At 36.2% G+C, this 11107-nt stretch overlaps 3 protein-coding genes across 3 annotated transcripts; all 3 read right to left on the reverse strand.

Moving 5' to 3' along the window:
- Nucleotides 1-1675: 1675 nt before the first annotated feature.
- On the reverse strand, nucleotides 1676-2281 carry LOC145575188 (uncharacterized). The gene has a single exon (XM_081633089.1). It carries the CDS (start codon nucleotides 2279-2281, stop codon nucleotides 1676-1678), a length of 606 nt encoding a protein of 201 aa, XP_081489215.1.
- Nucleotides 2282-2641: 360 nt separating this feature from the next.
- On the reverse strand, nucleotides 2642-3175 carry LOC145575189 (putative mitochondrial protein AtMg00310). Its single transcript, XM_081633090.1, has one exon. It carries the CDS (start codon nucleotides 3173-3175, stop codon nucleotides 2642-2644), a length of 534 nt encoding a protein of 177 aa, XP_081489216.1.
- A 3395-nt stretch (nucleotides 3176-6570) lies between these two features.
- On the reverse strand, nucleotides 6571-10616 carry LOC145576261 (alkylated DNA repair protein ALKBH6 homolog). Its single transcript, XM_081634045.1, has 8 exons — nucleotides 10439-10616; nucleotides 9319-9428; nucleotides 9169-9229; nucleotides 9034-9072; nucleotides 8469-8581; nucleotides 7245-7479; nucleotides 7088-7134; nucleotides 6571-6976 (listed from the first exon to the last, which is right to left on the reverse strand). Exons 2-8 carry the CDS (start codon nucleotides 9424-9426, stop codon nucleotides 6800-6802), a joined length of 780 nt encoding a protein of 259 aa, XP_081490171.1. The 5' UTR covers nucleotides 9427-9428; nucleotides 10439-10616; the 3' UTR covers nucleotides 6571-6799.
- Nucleotides 10617-11107: the final 491 nt, after the last annotated feature.

Raw genomic sequence — 11107 nt, forward strand, 5'->3', positions numbered from 1 at the left:
TCCGTATAAACGGACCGGATTCGGATCCGAAAATTACGAGTTGGATCGGATTCGGACTCGGACTTTTCGGATTTGGACTCGGATTCAGATTCGAATCCAGGGTCCGTTTACTAAACGGATCGGATTCGGATTTAGCCAAATCCGACCCGAATCCGATCCGTTGCCATTCCTAAATAAATCTAGCAAGGTTGTGCGCCACCTCGTTTCCTTCTCGCAACACATGAGACCAGCATACTCTTTCAAAAGCAGTGCTAAATTGCATCGCATCACAAAGCACAGCATTTAAGGCCCCGTTCTTTAGAGCTGCTCTGCTCTGCTCTGCTTTGCTCTGCTGAAATCTGCTCTGCTTTGCTCTGCTCTGCCCTGCTCTGCTCTGCTTAAAATTAATACTTAATATTGAATTATTATAATAATAATGTATATTTAATAAAAATAATAATAAATAATTAATACTTAATGATAATAATAATTAATATTTAATAATAATAAATAAATAAATAATATTTATTAATAATAATTAATATTTATTAATAATAATACTTCCTCCGTTTTCTTTTACTTGCAACACAGCCTTGTGGCACGTGTTTTGAGCTCTGGTTTATGTAATGTAAATGGACAAATTTTTCATTATAATTTTTACAAATGATACTTAACTCTATTCTAATTTTCGTGTAAAAATTATATTGATAAAATCGCTCATTTACCCTCACTAATCATCTCCTAAAACTGCGTGCTTAAAAGGTGTGTTGCAAGTAAAAGAAAACGGAGGAAGTATATAATTAATATTTAATAATAATAATAATTAATATTTAATAATAATATAATTAATATTTAATAATAATAATATTAATAATAATATAATTAATATTTAATAATATAATATTAATAATAATAATATTAATAATACTATAATTAATATTTAATAATAATATATTAATAATAATATAATTAATATTTAATAATATTAATATTATTCATAATAATTAATTTTTAATAATAAAATTTAATGATTATAATAATAGTAATAATAGTAGTAGTAGTAGTAGTAGTAGTAGTAGTAGTAGTTGTAGTAGTAATAATAATAATAATAATAATAATAATAATAATAATAATAATAATAATAATAATCATAATAATAATAATAATATTTAATATTTAATAACAATAATAAAGCATTACAATTATTATTATAGTATTAGTAGTAGTAGTAGTAATAATAATAATAATAATAATAGTAATAATAACAATATTAGTAATAATAATAATAATAGTGATAATAATAATAATAATAATAATAATAATAATAATAATAATAATAATAATAATAATAATAATGAAATCTGCTCTGCTCTGCTCGGCTCTGCTTTGCTCTGCTTCAATCTGCTCTGCTCTGCTCGGCTCTGCTTTGCTCTGCTTCAATCTGCTCTGCTCTGCTCTGCTCTGCTTTGCTGAAATCTGCTCTGCTCTACTCTGCTTTGCTCTGCTCTGCTCTACTCTGCTCTGCCAATAAGCTCAAAAGAACAGGGCCTAAGTCAGTCAAGTGTGAAGCTCCCTTAGACAAACGATTGGTGACCACTCGGCAATCGGACTCCACAATAATCTTATCACAGCCTTATTGCTTGCCCAGCTTCAAAGCCCACACAACTGCCTTTGCTTCAGCCACTTCAATTTGTCATCAAGCTTTCCATCTTCTGCACGCGGAGAACGAACAACACTTTGCCCCCGAAGTCACGAGCCGCGATTCCAATCCCCACCCAACCACTTTAGATAATGATGCATCGACATTAATTTTAATCCAACCTTCTGACGGGGGCACCCACGTCTTTGAGCTCGAATTCGTACCAGCAGTAGCAGGAGTAGTATAAATTGCATTCTTATATTTCTCATTCTCCTCCACCCACCTCTGAACCCGAGCAACTAAAACTGAGTTGGGAGTAGACTTACCTTGAAAAACTTTTAGATTACGATCCTGCCAGATACCCCACATCAGATACACTCCACGGATTTTCTTTTCTGCCTGAACATCTCTCCAGCTCTCAACTAAATTGCAAGCTGAATCCATGTTGTCCAATTTCCTTAATTCATCGCAATTCAGATCAGACCACAAGCTCTGCACTTTGTCACATTCAAAGAAGGCATGCTTCCAGGTTTCTGCCTCCTTTTCGCACCAGGGACATGTGACATTTTCTGTCAAGTGTCGATAATGCAATAAGCTTCGTACAGGAAGAGTCTCTGTGTAGAATCTCCACAAGAAATTTCTAGCTTTCGGTCTCATATTCATTTTCCAAAGATCCACCCAGGCATTGTGAAATTGATCCGTCCAGGTCGCAGCCTTTGCCAATCATATAAGCAGATTTTACTGAGTACTCCCCGTTCTTTGAGAAAGCCCAAGACAGTTTGTCTTGCAACCCAGTCTCCTTCAATGGTATGGATAGAATACATCGGAAATCTCGGTCATTGAAGTTAGCTCTCACCACATCCAAGTCCTATTCCATGGTCTCAAAATTGATTAAATCACTGACCTTAGAAATATTATCAGTTTGGGAGCTTGTTGCAAATCTTCTGTCATCATCAATAAGCCGCGGATCAGCCCAGATATTAATGCTCTCACTATTCCCTACCCTGCACAGCAACCCCTCCTTCACGAGAGCTTTGGAACCCCAAATGCTACGCCATGAGAAACTAACCCGCTACCCAAATACGACTCTAGGAAATCACAATGAGGGTAATACTTCGCCTTCATTACTCGGCTCAAGAGGGAAGTAGTGTTCCCAGCTAGTCTCCAAGCTTGTCTTCCAAGAAGCGCATCATTAAAAATCGATAAATCACGAAAACCAATACCACCAAGGTATTTGAGGGTGCAAAGGGAATCCCAACTTTTCCAATGAATTCTCCTCTTCGCCTCACTCTGAACCCACCAAAATTTTGCCATTACTGAATGAATTTCATGAATTATCTCTGCCGGAAACTTATATACCCCCATCAAATAAGTTGGGATGGCTTGAATAACTGCTTTTAAGAGAATCTCCTTCTTGGCCTGTGTAAGTAGCTTTTCCTTCCAACCTTGCAGTTTCTTCCAAATTCGGTCAAGAAGGGCCTCAAATACTACTTTCTTCAATCTTCCCAAAATATTAGTTATCCCAAGATATTTTTCATGCGGATCAACATGTCTCATATTAAGGATACTCAAAATCTCCTCTCTTTGCTCTTCCCGAACTCCTCCACTAAAGGACACTTCTGATTTATCATAATTAATTTTTTGCCCCAAAGCCTCTTCATACTAGTTGAGTATATCAACTATGATTGAGCACTCCGTTTATTGGTTTGCCCTAGTAAAAAGGATATTGTTATCCGCAAAAAGAAGATGAGATACCCCCGACCCATTCCTGCTAGCCCTAGCACCATGTAACTTGCCTTCCATCACTTTATTCTGTATCATGTGGGAGAAAGCATCTGCAACAATAATGAAGAGGTACGAGGAAAGAGGGTTGCCCTGACGTAAACCCCGAGAAGGAACGATAGAGCCCCTACCTCACCATTAACAATAAAAGAGTAGTTCATCGAGGTCACCAATGACATCACCATATTAACCCATCGACCATCGAACCCCATTTTGAGCAAAAGTTTCCTCAGAAAGCCCCACTCCACTCTATCATAAGCCTTGCTCATGTCAAGCTTCATGGCCATAAAGCCCTTCCACCCCTTACTCCGGGTTTTCATGGAGTGGAACAACTCCATTGCAACCAAAGCATTATCAGTGATAAGTCCCCTTGGCACAAACACACTTTGATTTTCCGAAATGATATCGCAAAGCACATCCTTTAATCTCAACACCAACACTTAGAGATGAGTTTATAGATCACATTACATAAACTAATGGGACGAAAATCGGCCGGTACTTGAGGTTATTTTATCTTTGGAATTAAGGCAATATTAGTTTTGTTAATATGAGAAGGGAGAGAATTACCATTCAAAACACCAAAAACAAAGCTAGCCACCTCTTTTCCAACAATATGCCAAAATTGCTAATAAAAGACGGCATGCATTCCATCTGGCCCGGGAGCTTTGCTCGGATGCATATGCTTTAACACTACATGGACTTCATCTTTGGTGTAGGGACGTGCCAAGGCAGCATTCATATCGAAAGTCACAGCCTTGTTCACACCATTGAGCACTAGGTCAAGGTCATTGGATTTGTGGACGAGAAGATTCCATTAAAGTACCCACTTATAATCCCCAAGAAGTCATCATGTTCATCATGCCATACTCCACAATAATCATGCAGCCCATTAATTGTATTTTGTCTCTGCCGTTGCGATGCTTTGTGATGGAAGTACGACGTATTTTTATCTCCGTCCCTGACTTCAGCGACCCGCGATCTTAAGTGCCAATATGCTTCACTTTTATCATTCAACTCATCAAGGAGTTTTTCAAGTCTTGCACACTACAATAAAATGACCTTTTCATAGCGATTATTTTAACCTTTAGTATCGATTGTAATTGCAACAAAAAGCTTTCCCAACGAATGGTCATTCGATACAATATCCGCCGTTGCCTTAGCCTTTAGTAGTGGTTTTCAATATCGCTGAGGTTAGCCTCAATAATCGATATGAAAAATTATATCCAATCGTGGTGATTATTGTAGCCGCTATAATTGTTGAACTCATTTTCTTCAATGAAAAAAAATCATATATATGATCTTTACAAGATTTGAACATACAACCTCAAACTCTTATATTAAATGTTTCACCAATAAGTTATGACATATTTTATGTATTCTTTGTCAAATAATATTTATATATCTAGTATAGAAAAGGCTTTTCGTATCAATTTTTGGGATTTAGTGGCGATTGTAAATGATACGATTTCTCATAATTTTATAAATGTGTAAAAATAGTGTGGATATGTATTATTATGTTTTCCATATCCATTTTATATGGGAAAACCATGGCGATTGTAAAATGATACGATTTCCTTGATTATTTCATAAACATACTTGCATATTGTAGTGAATGTACATGCAATCTCTACAAAATAATCGCTACGAAAAGACAATTTTCTTGTAGTGGCACTTTCTTCGCAATTTTCATGAGTGCTTGGACGGCTTTGTACTTCTTTTAGAGCAACCTTTGTACTCGCCACCTGCTTTCTCAAGTCATTGCACCGTTCTCCACCCCACTTCTCAAGATGCGTACTGACCGATGCGATTTTTGCCAGCACGTTCCCCCTTTCTGCTCCATCCCAAGCAGCCCTCACTTCCTCCTCACAACCCTCTTCAAGGAGCCAACAAGTTTCAAATTTGTTGGTGAGTGATCGGACTTGAACCTCAAGAGATGCTCCACCCTCGCTTCCCAAAACATAGCACACCAAGATGCAGACCCGAGAAACTTGTCAAGATGTTCCCGCACTCGGGTGGCTGGAGTTCTTCCTCTTTCCCGCGTGTACCAGTCACCAGTGAAGCCTAGATCACGCAGCACACATTCATCCATAGCTTCTCTGAAATTTTCTATCTCTCTTCTCACTCCATCCGCCCTTCCTTCCCTCTCCTCATAAGACAAAATCTCATTAAAATCTCCCCCTAAGAGGATGGGCAGTGACGTGTCGCATAGCTAGATGTTTTATCAACCTCCAAGTATGGTGCTTTTCTTCTATTTTGGGCCAACCGCACACTCCTACGAAACGCCAACTCACCCTCCCCTCACTCCAAATGTCACCACAAATATAGTGACTTGAGAAAGAAACCAATCTAAAGTCCACCTCTTCCCGCCAATACATGCAAAGACCACCAGAATTCCCCCTACTAGACACACCAAACGCTTCATGAAAACCAAGAGTGCCCGTCAAATTCTCCATCTCTCTGGTTGCCATCATTGTCTCAGATAAAAACATTAAACCCGGGCAAATGCTTACGACTTCGCTTACGGAGTTCACGAACTGGCCAAGGATTGCCTATTCCCCGGCAGTAAAAGTATTGTAAGTGAAAATTAAGTTAATCCGTACCAAATAGTTATATATACCCAGCTAGTTAAATCAATTAATACAATACCTATATAGTATAGGGAAAATTCTAAGGAACAAATCAAATTGAAATTATGGCAATCGTCATTAGTTGAACTTTGCTCTTAAATAAAAGAACTAACCTTTTGAAGGCAAAAGGGAACAATTTATGTAAAGCAAAACTTCATGAGAAATAGAGAGACGACGAGTTATCATAACTTACTCAATTTTGCTAAAAGTTGACTCGTAGTTTAAATAATCCTAACTTTCAAAAGTTGAACCCAAAGTTGCTTTCGGCTTTACTCTAATAACTTGGTGCAACAGATTTTTTTTAAGTGTACAAGTACAACCTCCTTAACTCATCATTTAATAACACAATTTAGAAATGTAAACGAATGAATTAAGCTATAAAAGTTTGAATTGTAACAACTATCAAAGGTAAAAGTTATTTCAATTAATTTGTCTATTTACCTAGTCTAATACGAAGTATATTTATTAAAGTATGCATCAAAGTGGTGTGTTGCAAGAAATAAAAATGGAGAATTATTATAATTTAATCAACAAATAATAATATACATGTTGTCAACAACACAATAGTATATCTTCCTCAAATGATCAATGTTCCATAGAATCCAAAATCAATCAACAATTTTAGGGTTCATCCCCAAATTAGATCAAAACCCACCAAAAACATTTTTTGGGGCCTGATAATTATCAATTAGTTGTAGTTCAAAGCCTCATCAATTTTCAGTACGTCTCCTAGCTTAACCTAAACTATATTTTGTTAATTAGCAACCTTCACCTAAATCCTGATCAAATTTTTTCGAACCTTCAATACAAACCGGCATGTCAATGAAACCCGTTTGGCTGTTCGACATAAAGTCTTGGAACCTCCTGAACTAGTTTCCTCTGCACAAGTGCAGCTTGGCAAAAGATCATTAAATCCAGCATCCTTCACAGCTTCAGTAAGATTCACAGCCTACATTATAAATCCAGTACCCACATCAAGTAGCAGAAAATCATAATAATAAACACAAGTGCTTTTGCTGCAATCTAAAATTTTGATTTAATTAGAATTCGACAAACTTACCCAATCAAAAGGTTGAACCGCATTATCTTCAATGCCATGCAAGTAATCTAAAAGCCAGATTTTAATGATCTCATAAGTCATTTCATGAAAATAGGAATCAAAAGAGAGAAAATATTTTATGATAGTGGAAGGCTCTATAAATAGTTTTATCAAGTACCCGAGTATGCAAGGTCCTTAAATATCAATAGACTCCGAGGCATCAGCAAAAGAGAAAAGCTACTGTGGCTGTTCAATGGTACCGTGGGTTGTTCAGAATTTTGTGGAATAGCTTCGGATTCAGCTGTACCACTGCATTCAGATAATTTTGGATGAGGAGTGAAATTCATTACCACAGGTGACTCGAGAGACAAGATTGATGCAGCTGGAAAGTAAGCCGGTCCATCTTGATGAGGCTGCATGATAGTGAAAAATTAAGTCAATCTAAACTACTAATGCTTACATAGTGCATTTTTAGGCTTTCCTATCACTGACAAAATAACATATCAAAGCATTAAAAAAAAAAAAAATGGTGTAAACAAAAAAGATACACTTTCTAAAGTGACACTGAGGTTTATCAGGGGATTACATTAAGAGTCATTATGCTTAGTTTGTGGCTAACCCATCATTATTTCTGCAATTACTAACCTACCCCATGTATACCCGCTCCAGATCTCAGACTACCACCCACACAGGTTCACTGCCCTCTGATTGGCTCCGACAGCCAGCCCAACCACCTACCACAGCACCTGACCCACTACCCCAGTTCAACCACCAATATGTTCTTTAACCCAGTAGAGTGTGTTTTGTTTTGTTGCAAATGTTCAGGAGGCAGTCGTTGATATAGGAGTAGGCAGCCAACTTCCATTTACATCAGTGGCAGAGGTGGTGGATAAGGTGAAGAGAAGTGGGTGGAAGGAGATGATGAAGGTTAGTAATTAGCTAGAGGTCTAGAGGGTAGGTTAGTAAAATGAATTAATGTGGGTTAACCATTTAGAAGAGCAGTTAGGGAACGTAATGGAATATGATTAGCTAAGGGTTCACTTTAGAAACTAAAAGTTTTTTGTTTCCACCATATGGAATTTTCAAAACTACGAGGCCACCTTGTAGAATTTCCCTAGTATCTTTAAGACATAAAATCAACAGCACAAACAACTTCTTTATTTTTAAAGTTTTAAGAATATGGTAGGCTATTAGGCAACAAAATATAGACAATTAGACACTCCCCTATTTCCTCCCCCTGATTAAAAAAAAAATATAAAAAAAGAAAAGAGGGAAAAAGGAAAGGGAACAGTTCAAGAAAAGCAAGTTTCACAGAATTGACAATGTCAAAAAATATTCAAGGTAGTAAAATGAGATGAAACAGCGAAAATCGGCAAAAGAAAATATAGACTCAGGTTCGAACCATTATGCCTTGATCAGGCTGGTATTCATTGATGAGAACATGATTAGGGGCAGCAGGGAAAATTCCAAGCTCTTCATGTATCCTTTGTGTTATCTTGGTCAGCCAAGGAGGCACTGTAAAAGTATACGAGGAGCAGTCAAATTTTATAAGGCCTAAGAAAATTTCCAAAATTTGAATTTATACTACTATAGGCTGGAGCAAGAGAAAGCAAGATGAATCCCAGACATTAAATAATATCTCAGCTTTTTCCATAAAAAGTGATTAGTATTGCTATTTATCTTAGAAATCATACTTTGTGACTCGCAAGTCACAAGGATCAGTGACCACCACTTGCAAAAATTCATGCATTTTGTTCTAAAAACAAAATAATGAATCTTCACTCAATAACTAGGTGAAAAAAAAATAAAATAAAATGAATCTTAACTTTATAACTAGGTGCAAGAGTTTTTCTTTTGCAGCTTAAAAAGGTCCAAAAGATGAATATGGGCCAGGAGTTGGACCTTGATAGAATATAAAATGCAAGTAAAATGGTTCCAAACCCAAAAGTGAAATGCATATAACTTACAGTCTTGACTAATGAGGCCCTTCTCATGAACTACACCTCCTGTAGAAGAAGATCAACAAAACAGATTTAGCAACCATATAATGTTGTGCAAGAGGCAAGTGTGCGTCATATGTACAAGATGCTATCTTTCAGTACCCCAATTCTGTAACCTCCGGTTTTTAAGTGTTTTCCACTTTGAAATAGGTGCTTGATAGATCTATGAACACAAGGAGATGGAAAAAGTTAGATGTGTACCCAATGTTAACCAAACATATTAAAAAGTAACAAAGAAAATGGAAATATTACATGATTTAAAAGCTGTGTTTGTTCAGAATCATTAATAAATTCAGGGATGTATATAACTGTGGGCACAGAGCCAACTACAAAGCCATGCAACTTCTCATCCATTTCCATTGCTGCTCATCCAGAAAAACACTAATACAATCAGTCTAAATAAAAGAAAATAACACAAAATAACATGAATATCAACAATGAAAACCAACAAGCCAAAGTTACTCTTGCAGTCTTCTTTATCACACTAATCGGCTGCCTACCTAACGTGTATCCCCCATCCCCCCCCCCCCCCCTCCCTTTTCTGCTGCTGGCTAATCCGAAAAGAGTGTTGTACACTTGTACTAGTATTTATCTCGGGGGTAGGGAGGACTTGATGTTCATAGTGTGGCAAAATACATAAGCAGCCAAAAAATAATGAAAGGGATAAGAGATGAGCTGCAATTGTACAGATTTTAAGACACTACAATCAAGTAAAAGAAGCTCCTACAATAATTCTTTGAACATATCTAATAGGCTCAACTCATTGTCACATGAATATACCAAGTTAATGTCTTATAAGCTCGTGTTATTCTATCAGTCAAAAAATAAACACCCAATGTAAAGCTTGAGTTACCAACACCACAGCATTCTCTATACAAAAGTACAAGAATATACCTATTGTGGGTTCTTCAATTACCTTAAATTAAACAAGTAACCTATCATTACAATCACTCATGTTCAACTCTGACTGAAGAGGATTCAAGAACTGTTCATTGTATTTATCAATGATCCCATGATAAATTACCAGTATTTTGAAGATGACCCAGCAGCCAAAATCACAAATTTACCATGAACAGTACATAAAAAAAACCCAGCAAAAGATACCTAAAAGATTGAAAATTTACTAATCTTTCAGTCAAGCAATTCATCAAACAGGTGGTATGTCAGAGTATTAAAGAGTTTTAGTAACACCAAACTGAGAAATTTTTTTAAAATTGTGGGAGTTTGCCACAGGGTTAGAAGGGATACCATACAAATGGGGTTTGAATTCGCACAATTGTTTGCAGATTTATTTGTTTAATTTAAGATTATTGGTACATTGATGAGTTCTTATTTAATAAATTTCAAGTAAAGGAAGAGTTTTGGAACTCACCAAGTCTCCAGGCTATCGAAGTAAGCAACGATGAATCTCCGTTAGCAATCGCACCGGAAAAAGTAAGAGGGCGTACAAGAAAATTGCCCAAGTAAGCAGAAAGTAGGAAATTATGCTTACCCTTAAGATATGAAGCATTTGGGGAAATCCATTCTTGAATCGATTTAGATGGCTTGAATAAATTGGTTTATGATTCTTAATTAAATCAATTTGGAGGTTAAACGTTACAATTGATTTTAATATACATGCTTGACTGCTTGAGCACAAACATGACACGTGAGCCTATACGCTCATCTTATTTATTTGATCTCTTAGAACACTTGATCTCTTGGAAGAGAGATTATTGATTAACCATCTAGGCTAATAGCCAATTATGCTTTAATGTTGCATACTAAATAATATTATACTATAAAAAAATTGAAAATACATACTACGGAGTACATGCAATCATACATACTATTAAATGCTCTTAAAAATTAGCGGCTGTACAATTATAAAAGCATTATCATGAGGCTACTCACTAGTGTTGATTATACTTCGTGTCGACCTTTTGTTATTCTAAAGATTTTGCTTATGAATTCTTGCTTTATAAAAAATTATTTAAATTCATTATATAAAAACATAGATAGTGCTTCCTTCATCCCTTTTTGCTTGTCCAATTTGAGTGGA

Source organism: Chenopodium album, chromosome 13 (genome assembly GCF_948465745.1).
Source record: "Chenopodium album chromosome 13, dcCheAlbu1.1, whole genome shotgun sequence".
Classification (NCBI taxonomy): domain Eukaryota; kingdom Viridiplantae; phylum Streptophyta; class Magnoliopsida; order Caryophyllales; family Amaranthaceae; genus Chenopodium; species Chenopodium album.